The sequence below is a fragment of the Chiroxiphia lanceolata genome, chromosome 16 (assembly GCF_009829145.1).
Source record: "Chiroxiphia lanceolata isolate bChiLan1 chromosome 16, bChiLan1.pri, whole genome shotgun sequence".
NCBI lineage: Eukaryota > Metazoa > Chordata > Aves > Passeriformes > Pipridae > Chiroxiphia > Chiroxiphia lanceolata.
Window position 1 is genome coordinate 14,344,487 of NC_045652.1, and position 19,514 is coordinate 14,364,000.

At 53.7% G+C, this 19,514-nt stretch overlaps 1 protein-coding gene across 1 annotated transcript; it reads left to right on the forward strand.

Annotated features, from left to right (window-relative positions):
- The first annotated feature begins 705 nt into the window (after positions 1-705).
- On the forward strand, positions 706-18,837 carry ALKBH5 (alkB homolog 5, RNA demethylase). Its single transcript, XM_032703880.1, has 5 exons — positions 706-990; positions 1,137-1,956; positions 8,172-8,252; positions 12,902-13,057; positions 14,687-18,837. The coding sequence occupies exons 2-5, from the start codon at positions 1,235-1,237 to the stop codon at positions 14,868-14,870; spliced, it is 1,143 nt and encodes a 380-aa protein (XP_032559771.1). The 5' UTR covers positions 706-990; positions 1,137-1,234; the 3' UTR covers positions 14,871-18,837.
- Positions 18,838-19,514: the final 677 nt, after the last annotated feature.

Here is a 19,514-nt window from a genome sequence, read left to right on the forward strand (position 1 = left end):
CGCGGGGGGGATGCTGACCCCCGTGCCTCAGTTTCCCTCTCCCAAGTGCCTTAATTTTCCCATCCATCCCAGTGTCTGTTTCCCATCCCGGTGCCTCATTTTTCTCATCCGTTCCCCCATCCCAGTGCCTCATCTTCCCTCTCCATCCCTGTGCCTGCTTTCCATTCCCATGCCTCATTTTCCTCATCCATTCCCATGCCTCATTTTCCCCATCCATTCCCATGCGTTTCCCCATCCCTGTGCCTCCTTTTCCCCGTCCATCCCCGTGCCTGTTTCCCCATCCCGGTGCCCCAGTTCCCTCTCTATCCCGCCCTATATCCTCACTTTCCCGGTGCCCGTTCCCCTTCACTCGCACCCGTTCCCGGTCACGCCCCCGCTCCCCCGTTGCGCTCCCCGCGCCCGGTAGGGGGCGCTCGCGCCGCGCACCCGCCGCCACCTCCGGGCTCTCCGCCCCTCCTCCGCCGCCGCGCGCGCGCGACCCGTCCAATCAGTCGCCGGCCCTCTGCGCTCGCGCCCGCCTCCCGACCAATCAGCGCGGGGCGGGGCGGGGCGGGGGCGGTGCCGCCGGTGCCGGTAACGGCGGCGGGCGGGGCGGGGCGGGGCGCGCGCGCCGGTCGGTGCGCGCGTGCGAGGGGGCGGGGCCCGGGGGGCGGTGGCGGGCGCGCGCGTGCGCGGCGGGGCGGGGCGCGGGGCGGCCCCGCGGCGATCCGGGATGTCGGGCCGGCTCCTGGTGACGTAGCGGGAAGGGCCGCGCCAGATCCCCCTCTCCCACCCCCCCCGCCCGCCGCCGCCGCTGCTCTCCCGGCACGGCACGGGATACCCTCCCTTACACACGCACCGACCTCCTCCGGTTTCCCCGCCATGGGCAGCGCCGCTGCGGCCGGAGCGGGCGGGGCGCCCGGGGCCGCTGCTGGGCATGTGCCAGGCCCGGCCGCCGCGTGAGCACCGACACCACCGGCAGCGTTGTCTGCGCCCGCCCCGGGCCGAGCCGTGAGTGTGCCCCGGCAGGGAGGGAGGGGACGGCAGCGGTGCGTGGAAGGGGGTCCCATCTCCCCGGGGGTGGGGGGGAGTGGTTGGCGCGGTCCCGGCGGCCCCGTGCTCACCCCCCGGTGCCCCGGGGCTCTCTCTCCCGGCAGGGCGGCGGGTGCCATGAGCAGCAGCCGCGCGTCCCCCGCCGCCGCCCGCCGCCGCCTGCAGCGCGGGGATCGATAGAGGCGGGGGCTGCGGACCAGCCATGGCCGGCAGCGGCTACACGGACCTGCGGGAGAAGCTCAAGTCCATGATGCCCTACCGGGACGGCCACAAAGGCGGCGGCGGGGGGGGCCTCCCGCGGGAACCCCCCGAGCCCCCCTACGACCGCAAGCGGCGGCACCAGGAGGACTCCGGCTCCGAGCCCAGCGACTACGAGGAGCAGAAGGAGGAGGAGGAAGCCCGGAAAGTGAAGAGCGGCATCCGCCAGCTTCGCCTGTTCAGCGCCGAGGAGTGCGCCAAGATCGAGGCGCGCATCGAGGACGTGGTGTCCCGGGCCGAGAAGGGGCTCTACAAGGAGCACACGGTGGACCGGGCGCCGCTGCGGAACAAGTATTTTTTCGGGGAAGGCTACACCTACGGGTCCCAGCTGCAGCGGAGAGGGCCCGGCCAGGAGCGGCTGTACCCGCGGGGGGAGGTGGACGCCATCCCCGAGTGGGTGCACGACCTGGTGATCAGGAAGCTGGTGGAGCACCGGGTGATCCCCGAGGGCTTTGTGAACAGTGCCGTCATCAACGACTACCAGCCGGGGGGCTGCATTGTCTCCCACGTTGACCCCATCCATATCTTTGAGAGGCCCATCGTGTCCGTCTCCTTCTTCAGCGACTCGGCGCTCTGCTTCGGGTGTAAATTCCAGTTCAAGCCCATCAGGGTCTCGGAGCCCGTTCTCTTCCTGCCCGTGAAGAGGGGAAGCGTCACGGTGCTCAGGTAACTCGCCCGCGTTGCCGGGGCTCGGTTGTGTAACGCGGATCACGAGGCTCATGGATGCGCCCCGACGGCGCCTCGGGCTCCATCTCCCTCGCCCGTAGACACGCACAGGGTTTCACTGTGGTGGAAGGGGTAAGGCAGGGGTTTGGGGGCGGTCCTGCTGCTGTGGTGGGTGAGGATTTGGGAGGGTGCCCTCTCCATGGGGCTTGAGGTGAGTCCTGGTGGGAGTGTGGCCATGCGCCGAGCTGAGCTTAGCTGTAGTTTCCTGTAAATGGTTAAAATAACACGTCGAGACACAAAATGGATCCTGTGCCCAAGAGTGGTCAGACGTGTTATTTTAACTGTTAACTGAGCAGCTGGTTGGGACTGGACTCCTGGGACTATTCTTAGCTCGGCCAGTGCCTCCCTGACCTGACCTTAAACGTGGAGAGGAGGTGTGAATGGCCTTGTCTTCCCAATCTGTAAACTGGGAATACTGAACCCTTCCCTGCCCAGTGACGATGGGGAGACCAAGACCCGAGTGCAGAGCCCTGTGGGATTGTCACTTGGAAGCACAGCAGGTCACAGGCAGGAAAGGACTTTACGTGTGATGAGGAAGAGCTGTGGAGGTGGAATGACCTGCCCAAGGTCATGCAGCTGGTCGGCAGTAAAGCTGGGATTGGCACTGGGAAACGCCTGCTTCCTAATCCCGCTGCCTTCCTGGCACGGGCTGGGAGGGAGAGCAGGCAGGTGAGGGGACAAGAAGGTAAGAGGACAGGCAGGACTGGAGCGTACGGACCCACCAGTGTCCAGCTCCTGGGGAGGGCGGCTCGAAGCCTGGCACCAGGGCTGCCAGTTCCTTGTATCCCTGAAGGTCAGAGTGCTCCTTGCCAGGAGCAGGGATCACCGGGACGGGACCCTGCCAGCAGTGCTCTGAGCTACCAACTTATCCTCGTTTGAGTGGCTATTTTTTGGGCTGGTGAAGGTCCAGGCCGGTTTTCCGGGCTCCCAGGCTGTAACACAATCCCTTGCTTTGGCTTGTAAAGTGATCGCTGCAGGGTTCGGGAAGGAATTTTTCCCCCCACATACACACGGCCTCCTTGACTGGTGCATCAATAATAAATGCTGAGATCTCGCGTAGCTTTTATCTCGGAAAAGCTGCACAAACATTAACTAATCCTCGCCATACCCCGGCGTTAGGTAACTTCTGTGGATTAGCCAGGGATGAGGGAGGCTGCGGAGGGAATCGGGAGCAGCACTGGGGACGTTTTCTCGCTCTCTGGTGGGTTGACCAGGGCAGAGGGGGCAGAGGTCAGGGTGATTTTGTGAAATAGGACCCGAGGGGACTCATCCTGCCCCATGTCCTTTTACTGCAGAGCAAGTTCCATCCACCCTAGGGATGGAGACTGCCGGGTGTAAGGCAGCCACTCCGCTCCCTCACATCCCCGAGGCACCAGGAGGGAAACTTTCTACCCTAATTTTTCTGCTGGTGATGAGAATCTCTCTGCTGTCTTTCCCCGTTGGGTCTGGATAAATAGTTATTCTTTCTTTCACAGCCAGAGGCATTTTTTTATATTTTTTATAACCTAACAGAGGTCAGCCTTGAGTCTTCCAATCAAAGCCACTCGGAAAACTCATGGCCTTATGTCTGCAGGAGGATTGGGACTCTGCAGTGGAGGATGGTGGGAGGAAGAAGAGGTGCTTTCTCTGCTCCAGGACCAGAGAATGATGTTTTCTTATCCCAGACCTTGCTCTTCCCTCAGAACTGCTGGGAAGAGGCACTGGCTCAGGGCTCCCAGGATTGACATGTCATGTCTCCCGGGGTCTCTGGGTTGTTGACCAGCATCACCCAGCTGCTGAAACCAGTTTATTAATGGGGCCGAAGCAATTGCACAAACCAAATGAAGTATCTTTTCCCTCCAGTGTCTTTTCCCTGCAAATAGAAGGGCTGCTTTCTCCTTCACCCGCTGCCGCTTCATCACGGTCAGATGTTCTGCTTTCCAACAAATAATAGACTTTAGAATGGATTATTTCAATTTTGGTACAGCAGTTAGCAGATACTTAGCACTCACTTAAGATGAGATTCTGCCAAAGTGATTGTTCTGCCTTGATATGATCCTGGCTGGAATCGAATTCTTTGCCTCACAGCAGATCTCCTTGCCTCCCCTCCAGCCCCAACAGTTTAGGAGGAGCAGGAGAGGTGCAGATTGTTGGTAGGCTCTCAGGGGTGTATCACCAAATCCATCCCTTGGTTATGATTAAGTCAACTCCCCAAACTTGGCGTTTTCGCTGTGGGTAAACAGTTGCTGGAGGCAGTTGCCCTGGAGATGGGGAACGGGTGCAGATAGAAGTGGCATGCCTGTAATGTCTGGGATTCAAATCCTGCTGGGTCAGTGGCTGCTCCTGGCCTGCTGCCTTTTGGGGAAGCCAGGGTAGCCTGTGGAAGTCAGGAGGATCTAAGGGAAGCTGTTGGATCCCTCTCTTTGACCTCACAGCGTTCTCAGGCTGTCCCCAGATCACACCTGTCCTGTTCTTGCTCTCAGCAGCCTGTTCCCAGTTCTCCTCCTGATTTCATAGCCGCCTACCCAGCAGGGATTTTGCATTGAGGCTTTCCCCATATCCCTCTCTTGACTTTGCCTGCCCTGAAGCAAGATGTGGTGTTTGCCAACACTGAACCTGCTGGAAAGGGTTCAGACCTCAAACTACAGGTGAGGTGGAACAGAATTCACCTGCCTGGGCGGTGCCCCTCTGCCAGAAACCAAAGGCCGAGCCAACCCATGACCTGCTAATGAGCCCTTCCCTCTTCCAGCAAGGCCCTTTGTCCTCTCCTTTCTCATCTGCAGGGAAGATTTGCCTTTGTAGGTTTTGAGATTTAGAAGACAACCTCCTCCAATCTCCTCTTCTGCAGCCCTGGGAAGAAGGTGCTCCTGCAGGTTTATCCCACTGCCAGCCAGTCCAAGAGGAAGCATCACCTCAGTGTGTGCTGCTGGATCCCAGTCCTGTGGCCCATCAGCTCTCGGGGGGGGGGGGGCTGGCTGCACCACATTTGTGGGTTTTCTTTTTTTAGCAATAATTTGATAAGCATCAATCGATTGAACCAGTGGGGAGGAGATGGAGGAATTTTCCTGTTCATCTGGGGAACGTGTGCTTTGACAATGCTTAGGCTGGGAAAAAGGGAGGGAGCTGGGGGATGCAGATCCAGCTGGGATGGGGGGTTCCATCCAGATCCCTGCCCTGCAGCTGCTGTCATAGGTAGCAAATCTCAGCACTGAAGCTGCCAGGAATGTTTTCTCAGCGCCGTGCTTGGAAATAGTGCAGCTGCAGTTGGAGGAATGAATGGCACAGGTAACATTTCCCAAGTTCTGGGAGCTGGTGTGCCATGTGGGCTTCCCTCCCGCAGCTGGAGAGTGCTCCAGGTCATCTCCTGGCTGTTTGTGATGGCAGGGAAACACTGTGATGTGTGTCCCTCCTGTTGTCTCCAGGCATGCCTGGTGGCGCATAATCAGAGCTGCTTGGAGTCGCTGGAGGATGAACCTGCTTCCTTCCCAGCTGGAGGAATCTCTCTGCAGCTGCCTGCATTAGATGCTTTTCCAAAAAAGCCTGATCCCTCTGAACAAGCCATTGGTGCAGAGGAAGTTCTGCGTGTGCCAGTGGTGATGAGGCAGAGATTTGTTCGAGCTCTACTCAGACTGGTCGGTGTCACATCCATGGTTTGTGGCAGGAGCTCTCCTGAGCCACAAGTAAAGCCTTGAGTTGCCCAAACCCTGCAGTGGGCCAGGTCCCTGTGCCTCTGAGCTGGCCTGGCTGTCGTCGGGACGTGTTGTCATAGAAATGTTCTCTTTAGAGACTCTGCAGAATTTCAGGGCCTCCTTTCTGGTGATGTCTGCACAGAAAAATTCCACTTTCATCTCCATGTGAATCAGTTCTGTAGTGGCTCTTCTGGATTGAGAAGGGAGGAGTTGACTGTGTAAGGTCTGGCAGTTGGGAGTTGGGGTGGGTTGAGGGGGGCGTGTGGGTAACATCAGCACCCCCCTGTGTTCTTCTGAAAAACACTCTGGGATAGAGATATCCTATTCAGGTGTTCTCCTGGGCAGGAATTTAGGGTTTTCCTTAGCAAATTGCTTTGGGTTTGTTCTCTGGGCAAGAAATCTGCGGGTAGACCCATTATGGGTATTTTTCCCCAGTGTCTGCCCCTTCACCCGTCATCGGGGTGTGCAAGGCTGGGCAGTGGGTGAGAAGTTTGTGCTGGCACAAGGCAGCATAAGTATGACACAACCAAATAATCTTTTTCTTCCATTTTTCTGCCTGTGCAGAGAGACACCATCGCTATATGGGATATGGTGCAAGCAGAGCTTTCTCACACCAGTAAGGCACTGGGGCAGACTGGTGCCCTTTAGGACCTCAGACTGGAGTACTGGGGCTATTGCTTTGGTGCTGCCCATGTGCATCTGGGGCCACTCTGGGACTGATCTGGGAAGGGGATTCCTGCCTGGGGAGTGAGAAGGAGTGTCCAGGCTGACATCTCGTGATGGAGAGCACGTGTCTGGAAACAGACCTTTTCCTGATGTTCAGGGTGGTGCCGAGGATGCGCCGAGTTGAATGTTAACGTGGGTGATATTCATGAATTCGCTGGAGCCTGACGCAGAGATTCCTGGAACATAAAAGAGCATCACCGTAAGCCCCTTGGCATAACACTGTTGTGTTCTGCAGTGCCTGGAGGGTGGGGGGCATGGACATCACCCCTGTTTTAACTGATCAGGACTTATACTTTTTAACTCTCCTCCTAAAGCAGTAGATCTGTCTTTGAGGAGAGGTGCGTGTTTCTGGGTGAGTGGGTGGGTTATCTAACCAGATCAAGGAAACCCGGTCCTGTCCCCGGAGAAGACTTGCATGTGTGAGATGTGTTCTGTGCTCTGAGTGTCCTGAATAACCTGCCAGCCCCTGACCCTGGCCGTGCTTCTGAGGGCTGCCTGGCAGCCGGTGTGCCAAGAAAAGCCTCGTGGGGACTGCGGGCCTGGTGATTTCTGCTTCAGGTTAAACAGCGTGGGGGTGTGCCAGCGTTGTGTGGCTTCAGCAGCCTTTGCCCAAATCCCTTTCAAGGTGCTCCTGCCCTTGTCAGGTGTTCCAGGAGGCTCTGAAGGTGTTTAGCTTCTCTCTTTCCTATGCTGGAGTCTAGAAGGCTCTGTGTGAGCTGACACTCTCCAAACGGCAGGTAGAGGGCAGGCCCCACTCTCGGACCTGCTGGCTGGAACCGTGGGAGTGACGGGATGTGCTCCCGCAGCGTGGTTTGTGTGTCCGAGCAGGGGTGGTGGCTGCTCTCCATGGACCCACTGTGATTTCACCTGCTCGACAACAGAAGCAGCCACGAGAAAAATGCTCCAGTGTTTTGTAGGAAGCTGAGGTCGTCCTTGGCCTTGGTTTTTCTCCAGCCTGCTGGAAACATGGAGTATCTGAAGTCACCTCACACAGTGAAACGCTCCTGCCCAGAGCGGCTACTGCTTGAACCTGGGGTCGTTTTCCTCAGCCCAGGGAGCTGTTTCTCTCTGTAACAGGGAGGTTTTGGGAGTGCAGCTTGGTTTGCGGGTCTGAGTTTGAAGGTTATAACCCAAGTGCTTTGGGTTGGGGTTGGTGATGTTCGTATCATGGCTGAGGATGTGCCACGTGATGGGGAGCGGGGAGGATGAGGGTGCTGAGAGAATCTGTGCCCAGGTGAGAGGCTCAACTCTTGCCATCACTGCACCCCTCCATGACTAACAAATCTCACTGACTCTGGTTTGTGTTCGTGTCTGGGTGTGCTGCACATCTCAGCCGTGAGAGATGGCTTTTCTCAGGGATGTGCATGAGGGGATTCTTTGGAGGAACGTGCTGATTTTTCCCCTGTTGCTTTCTAATTTCTTTGTAAATGAATTGTCTGAATTTACAATCCATACACGCATTTCCACTTGTCTTATTTCACAGCGCTGTAGCAGGTGGCAGTTTCCTCTGGTGTATGCTAAAAAATTGAGTCCTAAAGCTCCCCCCTCAAAAAAAACCCAAACCCTGGCTGTCCATGTTCTTTCCTGATGTTTGTTCCTTCCTACAAGTCTAGCTCCCGTGTGTCTGGGGAACGGTGTTTGGAGGAGGAATTCCTGATGGAAGTTTGGAAATACTGGCCAAAATGAGTTGTTGAGGCTGGAAACCACTTTCTGCCTCTGCCTGGCATGTCTCTCACAGTGGCTTTTTGTTTCTGTTGTCAGTGGGTATGCGGCCGACGAAATCACACACTGTATTCGACCACAGGACATCAAGGAGAGAAGAGCTGTCATCATCCTGAGGAAGTAAGTGTGGAAGCCCTCCGGACAGTAAGATAAACGTGGATGTGGTGTCGTGATGTTTAAACACTTAAAAACTGCCTTGCTTGTTAATTTGCTGGCTTGATCTTACACCTTGATTAGATGTCACTCTGACACTCTTGCCGTACCCGGCAGTGGAAGTAGCTGGAACCAGTTCCTGCAGAGTTAATCACTTCTTGGCTCTGTGAGCAGCACTTCATTGAAAGGGCTGGGGTTGCAAGCCCTGTTGGTGTCCAAACACCTGTCTTTCCTTGGCTGCCCAGCTCCAAACAGCTCAGATTTCAAACTGTCTTGTTTTGGGTTGTGTATTCAGGTGTCTGGTCATATGATACCTCCCTGTGTGAGTTACCTGGACAGTCCTTTGAAGCTGATGCTTGTGATGAAGAATCTCCTATAAAAGCAGATGAAGTTTACTTGGTAGCATGGCCTTTGTTTCCTGGGGAGAGGGAGGAAGGCACTGACTTGGGAGAGAAACAAAGTGAATTCAGTGCTCACTTTACAGGGCTTGTCCTTCGAGTCTGTGTTGGGAAGCCAAGCTCTGTAAGCTGTTTTAGAAACATGTTTCCTGTTCTAGTATCTACACTGTCTTGATGGCATTTCATCAAGCATTGCTTGTTCCTAAAACTCTTAAGAAAAGGGAGAAAAAATAGGCCAACCCCACCCCAAACTCCTTAAAATATTACCTTTTTTTGTGCCCAGAAATGTCCTCTCTCATCAGTTCCTTCTACTAGGAGATCAAAAAATGTGACTGGCACACATAGACCCATGGTGACCGTGACTTAGAAGGTGTTAGCAGTAATTCTGCTGTCAAGAAATCTTTTTGTAAGTGAAAACACAACGATTTTGAGTCCTGTGAACCCAACCAAAAGCGTGGGCATTGGTGGCAGGGCTTGTGGTTCTGGCCCAGGCTGGCACAAGGCTATCAGGCAAGTGGTATGGATTCAGACTGGATGAGCTTTTGGATGGCTTAGTTGGTTTCAAAACAAGCCTGGCAACGTTGTGAAGATATGGCACAAAGCCAGTGGAGTGGAGTTGGACATCTGGTTAGAGAGACCCATGAAATGAAGGCAGAAAAAACAGCAGCCCCAAGGCATTAGCCAGGCAAAATCAGCCCAAACCCAGGGAGGCAGGATGACATGTGGCAGGAGATAGAGTGGGATGAAAGACAGGATGTAGCCAAACCACCCCACAGCTGGTTATGGCCACGTGAGGTTTGGGGTAAGGGGGTTGTGATAAGAACTTAAAGCTGTTGTGTTCATGGTGTTGGTGCAAACAACAAAAAGTGCTGACGAGGAGGGATCTCCAAGTCGTGTAGCTGCTTTGGTTGGGATTTAGGATAGAGAAGCTGCCTGTTCTTGGTTGTGGAGCAGTTCCCTGGAAAAGACAGACTCAGATAAATAAGCTAAAGCTGCCCAATATCTGTTGCAGATATTGAAAATACCTGTTTAAACTGGCTCTGCCTCTTGCTTTCTCCAACCTCTGTAAGCTGAGAATGTTGGGTTATTTCAGTCTAACCTGGCTGCCATCAAAGTGCAACTGAGCAAAAAAGGGACCTTGAAGCTCATCTATTCCAACCCCCTGCCATGGCAGGAACACCTTCCACTGGACCAGGTTGCTCCAAGCCCTGTCCAACCTGGCCTTGGACACTTCCAGGCATGGGAAGTCCTCAACCTCTCTGGGCAACCTGTGCCAGTGCCTCACTACCCTCTGAGTAAAGGATTTCTTTCTAATATCTAATCTAAATCTATCTGCCCATGTAAAAAGTAGCTCTGCCTGTTCTTTATAAGCCTCCTTTAAATCCTGGAAGGAGCAGTGGTGTAGCCAGCTGACCTGGTGCATCACTGCTGAGTAGACAAAGCCTGCAGCTCCTACCAGAGCCATACCAGCTGTGTTTGTTCAGCCATCCCTCTCCACAAGTGTGTCCTTCTGCCTTCCCCTCATTTTTGGGGTCTGATTTGCTTAACATTAGAGCAGAAGTGTCTCTGCCCAGTCACACAGCCGCGGGCTGACCTGACTGACAGGCCAGACACAACCAACAGGGAGGTTTTTCTCTTGAGCAAAGCGGAAACCCCCCTGGTGATTCTTTCCGTGTAACCTCTGCAGAGCTTAGCACCCCCGGTGAATCCATGGCAATTCCCTGTTTGCCACAGGCCGTGCTCCAGCTGCTGCCAAATAGAGCTTATTAATTGCTGTTTATCCCTGGTGAGGGCGGCCATCTCCCGGTGTTCCGTGCGTGTCCGTGCGCGCGCGGCGGGGCCGCAGTGACCCCTGTCTGTGCTGTGTCCCCACGCCCTGGATCACTGCACAAATGCCACTCCCGATTCCCGGATCACACGACTTTTCTCTGAAACAGTGTGTTATGCAACCGGGAAAGCAGCTACTTCCGCTGGTGGCCTGCTAGCACGGCAGGGTTGGGAGCAGCCCGCGGCCTCGTAAAACTCCTCTTCCTCGTTTTCGTGGTGAGGATCAGCCCTGAGCTTCCCAGCGGGATCAGATCAGCTGGGTCACCCCAGTTGGAACTGGGATGTTCAGCTCTGAATGTGAGATCCTGCTGGGTCCCAGACACGTTTGCACTTGGCTCTGCTCTTGCCTCTGCTCCGAGCGTGTTTTCGCTGACAGCGGCAGAACAAAGCTGTGGGAGCTGGAGGAGCAGCAGGATTTTGCAGGATGCTCCAGAGCAGCGTGGTTACCAAGTAGGTCATAAACACCTCAGTGCTGTAGTGTGATGATATTGAGTGTTTTCCTGCGTGTCAGAGCACAGGGCTGTGGGAGCCAGCGAGGTTTGGAAGCGCTTTGAGCGAGAGTGGAGGAATCTGCTCTCAATTTCATGAGGTGCTGGAAGAGGTAATGTGGGAGGAGGGGATAGAAATGAGACCTATTGAAGTGGGTCTTGAAAGTAATTTTAGAGGGTTTCTGCTGCCATTCTGCTTCATAAATAGGAGTTACTCTATTTAACTTGAACCTGCTCCTGCCTTGCTCTGTGGCCAGAGGGAGCATGGCTGGTGTTCCCTTGCCCTTCCAGTGTATTTGAGGGTTGGTTTGTTTGAATTGCAGCCCTGCAGTTGCTGTTGTATTTGAGAGATACTTAAACCACCTTGTCTGGGGCAGGATCAGCAATGCCTATGGTGTTCTGGCTGGACTGGGTCCAGTCCTGGAGCTGAGAACAGCTCAGGACAACAGCGTGAACTATCACAGGCTCCAGCCTGGCAGCTGCCTGTGGAAGTGTTCCTTGTTTCTGGCATGCTGGGCAAACTCAGGCTGTCATGCCAAGCGTCACCTGTGCCAGCCTGGCATCACCCTGCTTGACTGAAGGGGCTCTCCCCAGTGGCAGAGTGTACCTTGGCAGCTGGATGTGCTTCCTAACGGGAGTTTAGGTTGGGATTCTCCTGTGGAAACCTCCCTCAGGAGCTAAAGTTCAGCACAGGAGAACAAGTAGTGATTTTCCCCTTTCTTTTACCCAGACCCCTTCTGTAGTCCCTCCTTATCCTAAGGAGGGAGACAGACTGCAACAACAGCATCAGGATGCCTTTCCTTCTGGGAAGTAGCTTGGATCCTCCTGAAATTGGCAGCTCTGGAGCACCAGCACCTTTTACTATATTTTGCCCATTCTTAGGCTTCAGTCTGTGTTTTGAAATAGACTTTAGCAGAGTTTATAACTTGAGCCTGGTGACTGTGCTGTGCTTGGAGATGGTCACAGCACTGGGATAAGATGCTGCTTCGTTGAGTTTTCATTCCTGCTGCCTCCTTCCACGTGTGTGTGGCTGCAGTTGTGGCTGGGTCAGCAGCAGTTCTCCTCTGGGATGAGCTGTCTTTGCTCTCTGGTGTATCTTGAGTGTGTGCTGTGCTGCTGGAAAGGATGTGGTGCAGCTCCTGTTTGCTACACCCGCTCTTGACTCGTACTTCAACTCTTTGCACCTCTTAGTCAACCTGAGGAACACCTGACCCTGTGAGATCTGTGGGCAGGAGGGAGTTTCCAGGTGGAAGCAGTTATTACTGTTGGAGGTGGTGATGAATTTTGCAGGACATCTCCCACCCAGGTGGATTAACTGGAGCTGTGAGTTATTGACGAGTCACTGTGATTTCACAGCTGCTCCTGCACCTCTGCTCTGTATCCCACTGGGATTGCAGTGAGCCAGCACCTCTTGCATTCACCTCATGACTACGTGTCCCTCTTTTCTCTGGTAGGACAAGGGGGAATGGCTTCAAATTTGAAGAGAGCAGGTTTAGATTGGCTATTAGTAGAAAACTCTTCCCTGTGTGGATGGTGAGGCCCTGGCACAGGTTGCCCAGAGAAGCTGTGGCTGCCCCATCCCTGAAGTGTCCAAGGCCAGGTTGGGTGGAACTTGGGGCAACCTGGGATAGTGGAAGGTGTCCCTGCCCATGGCACGGGGCTGGGACGGGATGAGCTTTGAGGTCCCTTCCAACCCAAACCATTCCATGATTCTATAAAGCTTGAAGTACCAAAAAGCTGCAGCTTGTTCTGCTCTGGAGTGTGGTATCCTGCCCCTCCTCCTGAGCTGTGTGGCTGGGATGGAGGGCTCTCCTGCAGCACATCCCGGGCAGATATTTGCTGCAGCACACTGGTGGTTCTGTAGAAACTCCTTGCAAATTCTCTTCTCTTTAAATATTTGCAGAACAAGACTAGATGCACCTCGATTGGAAACAAAATCCCTGAGTAGCTCTGTGTTGCCACCAGGTTATAACTCTGACCGTCTATCGGGAAGCAACCGGGACCAGATCCTGAAACCAAAGCGGTCCCATCGCAAAGCAGATCCTGATGCTGCTCACAGGTAGGGTGATCTCTCCTAAGGGCAATGTTTGGGATGGGGTTTCTGGGTCAGTGCATGGTTGAGGTCCTTGGCTGCACAACACACTTAAAAACATCTTTGTTGCACCTGGCAGGTGCTTTCTGTGGTGCCAAGATCTGTTTTATCAGAATGAGCTCTTTATATGTTGCTCCCAGACTTGTGGAGGCTGAGCTCTGGCTGTAAGCAGCTTACATTGTTTATCCTGTGAGTGGCATAATGAAGAAGCAATAGATTTGGCTGGCTTTTGATAATGCAGTCGTTCAGAACAATAGTTTCCCTGCAGCTAATCATTTTTGACCTCTATTGCCAAGCAACCTGTGCAGCTGCATCAAACTATATTATGAAAGCAGTCCTGGGAGAGAACATGAGGGTTTGCTATCTGGGAAAGGTGAAGGCCTTTTGGGAAGCTTCTCAGACCTGTTGTGATTCCAGAGCTGCGTGGGTATATTTTTTTGTGTGAGAAACCAGACTGTGTGGATGCTTAAGCCTGACCTTCAGGGAAGCTCCTTGCCAAGGTCTCAGACAGCTTGAGCTCTGCAGCAAGGCTTCCCTTAAACACCTTGGTGTGAACACACCGATAGCCCTGAGTGATAGCCAGTCTGCCAGCTGGCCTGGACAGTCCAATTCCAAAGCTTCCTGAGGATCAAGGTGGCATTCTCTGCACACTGGATACAGCCCAAAAGTCGCCTTGGTCGCGGGACTTGGCTGCTGTGCGGTCCCAGCCCTGTTTCAACCTGTCCTGGAGGGAGGAGGGTGGGGATGGCTTGTTTGTGAGCTGTGTTCATTCACCTGGATGCAGGCTGGGAAGATGGATGAAGAATTGAAGCTGGCCTGCAAATGCAGCTTCCCTCCGAGCACGCAGTGTCCGATTAGGGAAGCGATCATGCAGGACAAATGTGCGGATCTGTCAGAGCTGTTTTTCAGCCTGATGTGACCTTATCAGGGTGTGGGGGATGGCTTGCATAGGCTCCTGCAGCAGATGGGTGTGAAAAACATGTTTTTCTCTTCCTGTGGCCTCAAAGACTCCAATATAACAGGTAATTAGCATGCATATCATAGTGGTATCTCTCAGAGGAACCACTCAGATAAAATAAGGGGGTCTGTGCAGCCCACCAGCCCAGTCCTGCTATGAAGTGATCAGAGGCAATTCTGCAGAAATAACAATTGCACTGTGCTAATGTTTTGAGAGGACAAAAGATTTTGGAGCTGTGCTGTGATCCTACACCATGAGGAGCTCAGCTCTGTGCTGTGAGTTCTGATGCAGGAGACAGACCCCACTGCCCAAGGGATGTTTCTTGGGGCCGCAAGCTGCACTTAAAAAACCTAGAGGTGACTGGGCTGTTTGGAAGTGTTCCTGGTGGAGATTAAAGACCAAAACTTGCCCTGGGAAGGGGAAGGACTTGCACCATCAAAGCAAATTCTCAGCTCCCCGTGGGAGGTGCAGCTTGGTGATCTGTTCCTGCTCTGCCGAGTGCCCGGTGCTGGGAAGGCGCTGTGGAAGCAGGCAGGGCTGTCACTCCGAGTGTGCAGCACTGCAGACAGTGTCCGCAGGAGGAATGCCTGCATCCCACCCTGGCTGTGCTCTCACTCCTGCTTTCTCTCTCTCCGTAGGCCACGGATCCTAGAAATGGATAAAGAGGAGAACAGGCGCTCGGTCCTCTTACCAAAACATAGGAGACGGAGCAACTTCAGCTCCGAGAACTATTGGCGACGGTCGTACGAGTACACGGAGGACTGTGAGGAGGAGGAGGAGGACGGCAGCCCGGCCAGGAAAGTTAAAATGAGGCGGCACTGAGGATTGCTCTTTCCAGGCTCCTGGAGCTGATGAGATTGGCCTCCAGTCTGTGAAAACTTTCTCCTCCCTCTGGCTATCTTCCATCTAGCTTCAGTTTTGGTTTTTCCTTTCAGGCTGAAGAGTAAACAGGAAGGATTTGAGTTTTATGAATGGAGGAATGCTGAGACATACGTAAGGATGGAACATGTCCAGTGCACATGCTGTCCTGAGTCATGGGTCGAGCGGGCATCTCTCCCTTAGGAAGCAGATAAAGTTATGCCAGGCTGTCTGTTGGGATTTCTTTTGAAAACACCAAAAAGTTTAACTGTTTCATTGCGCAAGATTCAAGAATTGTATTTTTGTTTTGTTTGGGTTTTTTTCGCTTTAACACTCTTCCTTTCCAAATGTTCTAAATATGATGTTTGACCCCAGGAGCTGAAATTCCATGGTGGCATCATATTCCTTGTTTTACCAAAGGGCTCCTTGGTCTGCTCTTTCCTGGTGGTTGTTGGGTCTGTTTTAAGGGTGCCCTGCAGTAACTGGAAGTTTGAAGCTTTGCAGACCCCTCTTACTGCGATTGATTTCAAAGGGTTTAGGACATTTTCGTTGCACTTTAGTGTTTTAAATGCAGTAGGTTTCCTTTCCAGACCCTTTCCCAAGCCAGCGTGGGCTCGCAGCCTTGTGTCCCTGCGCTGCCCTCTCCGAGAAGAATGTACTAGAGCTCTGGTTTCTCAGTGCTGGTCTGACAGGGGTGTGTTGTTGTGTTGTGACTGGGGAGGAAGGAATCATGGCTGGCTTCCCTGAGGATGGCCCAGCATTGTCCTGAGATCCATATTGGAACCTTGGGGCTGCCGAGTGAGGGATCACACTGAGTATGTGCTGCTTCCCAGAGCTGGGGATAGCGAGGAGGAGTAGGAGAGACGCTGTGCTTGTGAGGGCGTGTGCCTTGGGACCCTGGAGAGGAGCTGTTCTCCACTGCCCCTTTCAGGTGGAGAGAGTTGAGAGGCACAGCATCCCAGCACAGTGTCCCATCCTGAGGGACTGGCTGTGCTCTGCCAGAGCAGGAACAGGCGCTGCCGTGGCCTCGGCCATGGTCTGTCCCCTCCAAGGCTGGGAGTGGGGACACTGCAGGGGTCTAGTTTGGCCCCGGTTCAGTGCATCCAGCACTGAAGTTGCCTGCCTTCTGGCTTATTCCTGCCTGTATTCCCATGGTAGGGAGCTTTCTGGTTGCTACAGGAAATGCTGAGACGAATCAGGCATTCAGCCCTGTGGAGTTGTGTTAGAACATCTGCCTTCATCCTTCTCCCACCCGGTTTGCGTTAGCCCAGACCAAAGCCTTGGCGTTTGCAAAGTTTTGGGGCCCAGCACCATATTTAGAACCCTACTTTTAAGGAAAACTTCCTCCAGTTGATTCTTTGAACCCAAGTGTTGGCAGTTGTAAGGAGTAGTCTTATTTTTAAATTTTTACTGCTTTTCCCTCCTTCCAATTGTAGTTTTTCTTAGTGTTGTGTCCCCCACACACTTTGTGGTCTGCACGCTTGGCAATAAAAAGATGTAATATATTTTGAAACCCGTTTGCTGCTGTCTTGAGGGGCTCCTGGTCTAAAATAGCCACCCAGGCATTTGTTCCCTGCAGAATACTTGCTGACATCTGGATCCCACTGTCCTTTTCCTTCCCTGCTGATTATTTCTGCAGCTCCTGGCGCTCGCCTGTTGTTGGGGTTCTGCTCAGGCTGGATCTTGTGGTCACAGTAGCACAGAGGATGTTGCCATCACCTTCAGCACAGTGCTGGTCTGTGGGGGTCTGTACCTGAGGTACCCCGTGCCTGTCTCTTGATTATTTTATCTGATTGCTTTCCTGGTGAGAGCCCCCGCTGGCTCCATGCCGAGGTACAGGCAGAGCCTTTGAAGGAACCCATCTTACCTGCCCAGAGATCTGAAAGCTCATGCTTCTGCCACTTCTGAAACCTTTAAAATGCCATTTTCAGACCACACGTAGCATTTGAAGTGATGTTCCTCACCCTCCCAGCTTCCTGCTGCGAATCCAGGCCAGCTCTTGGCTACAAACCCCCTGTTTTGGAAAGCTTGGCATTCCCCTGATAGCAAAACCGCATGTGGGGAGCAGCAATCCCTTCTCCTTATGGCTTTGTCTTTCTGGATTCATCCTGGCTGTGCCCACCACAGCACTGGGCTCTGCCACGGGTGTGACAGTGACAGTGGTCACTGCTGGAGGTCTTGGCTCTCCCCTCTCCCTTCCTGGCTCCCAGTTTTATGCCTACCTCTGCAGTATGGATACTCTACCCTGGTGTCAGCTCAAAACGAAGCTGGAGGTAGCCTGCCTTTCCTGGGGCAGCTTCCCAGAGCAGGATTCCTGTGGGATGAGGTGCTGGCTGTATCTCTGCCAAAGGCTGAACTAGGCATCCTGAGGTCTTACCTCTCGCCTGGTGTCAGGCATCACCTCATCCTGGTCCTTGTGCAGTCCATATGTGTGCAAGTATCCTTTTCCAGCTTGTTTTGGAATTCCTGCATGCTATGGTTGGGAGCTCTTCCCTTCTCCCTTCCTCCCTGCCTCGCATCCGTGCAGTGGGTCAGAGCTGGCAGCCGTGGCTGGGGGGGCAGGAGGAGCTCCAGCCACCATCTCTTCTCATAGCTCACCTGGTTTTCAATCTGACTGGTTGGGGGTTGACACCTTGGAGAGAGAGAGAGAGGGAGCGGGGTGCAAGCGGTGGGACCCGCGGCATCCCTCGGAAGAGGAGTCCCCAGCGTGCAGGCAGGGCCATCTTCCCACTTGTACAGACATTTTCTATAGACACGGATGTATATGTGTAGATAACATGGTTTTTTAACTCTTTTGCACTGAACAACATCGGAGTGAAACCTGGATTCAAAACCAGAAGACGCATTTTTCACGTGGGTCCAGAGGTCTGGATCCCTTCCTGTAACCTGTCTGGTGAAACTGTGGCTCGGAATTCCTGGTGATCCCACACCTTTTCTCTGTCGGGCTGCCCGCAGGCATTGGGTCAGGCTGGTGCCATGGGGCTGGTGTGGGAGTGTGGAGGGCGGAGAGCTCCGTTTTGGAGGCAAAACTTTTCCCATGTGCTCTGTGGGATGGGCTCACGCACTGCCCTGACCCCCTCGGCTTTGTCCTGTGTCTGATCCAGTTGTGTGGTCCGACCTCCTCTCCATCCACCCACAACGTGTCCTTGCTCAGCCCCAAACTGGGAATAAGGCTACATCCAGTGTGACAATCCATGCTCCCAGACCCACAGCCCAGACCAGGAGAACTGTCTTTCCTAAGGAAGGGGGAGGGAGGTGGGGTTCATCCCTAGTTCAGTGGGATTCATCCCTGCTTTTCTGTGAAGAACAGCAGGAATTGGGGTTTGTTGCTGTTGCCCGTATCTCCAGAAGAGTCAGTGGTGGAATTATCCAAGCCCAAGGGTCAAAACAGCTGCTAGGCTTTGAAGAGGGCTCAGGGGGGCTGGGGTTGAACCCCCACCAGCAGCAAAGAGTCTTTTACCTGCCAAAAATGTTCCCTTTCCCCGTTGGGAGGAGAAACATTTGGCCAAGAAGCGCCTATGCTCCTTCCCCTGCCCACACTTAACAAGTTCTGGCTGACTTTAATTTTTTTTTTTAAAAGATTCTAATTTTTTTTTTTTTGGTTACCAATAAAAATAAAAATTAAAAAAAAAAAATAAATAAAAAAGAAAGTGGCAATATTTTTTTCCGTAAGCTTTTCCTAGGAAAAAGCGTGGTTTGTAACAAAGTTGTACAGTTCTGAAGTTTGAGATACGAGAAGTACTGTGTGAAACGCTGTAAATGGGGCAGAGATTATTTTATGTACAGTCTGACGTGGGGGAATCTTTTAATTCTGGTTGATTCTTAGGAAGAATTTGGTTCTTCACTGTCAGGGTTTGGAATTTCATGGTTTCATTATTATTTTTTTTCTTGTATAGATTGCTGCATTAATTGAATAAAAGCAGAAAGCATCGCTCTGCCTGCCTGTGTGGTGGTGCCGTGGGCTGGGATGTGCCTTGATTTCCCCAGGCAGAAAAGAGGTGGTTGGGAATGGGGAACTGGTTCTAAATAAAGGGAGTCACTGGCTCCCTGAGGATGGGGCAGCCAAATGTGGTGGCTTTGCCTCCTGTGCTGTCCTAGAAAGCAGGGACAGGGCTCTCTGCCTTCCTCTTCCTGCAGCTCCCACCCTGCCCACAGCTGGAGCCTGGATCCAGATGGGCCCAGCACCCTCTGCTTCGGCCTCACATGGAGCCCCTCACCCTCCTCGTGCCTTCCTCCTGCTCGAGGGGGATGGTGAGATGGGGGTGAGGTGCCAGAGAGGGGATGGAAGGGGGCTGCTGGCCTCATGTGTGGCCTCCATTCTCCCTCCTTCCTCCTCTCCTGTTTGTCTTTTCTTCCTTCTCTCCTGTTCTGCCTCTCTTCTCTCCTCTTTTCCTCCTCTCCCTCCTCTCCTCTTGCTTTCACTCTCCTCTTCCTCTCTTCTCTTTCTCTCCTCTTCCCCCTCTTCCTCCCACCTTCTCTCCCTCTCCCCTCTGTTCCCCTCCTCCTCCTCTCCCTCCTCCCCAGCCATGACCCACATCTGGCTCCCTCCTCTCCACCCTCACTGCCCGGGGCTGTGCCTGTGGCTCAGACCCTCCATGCCTCCGTGAG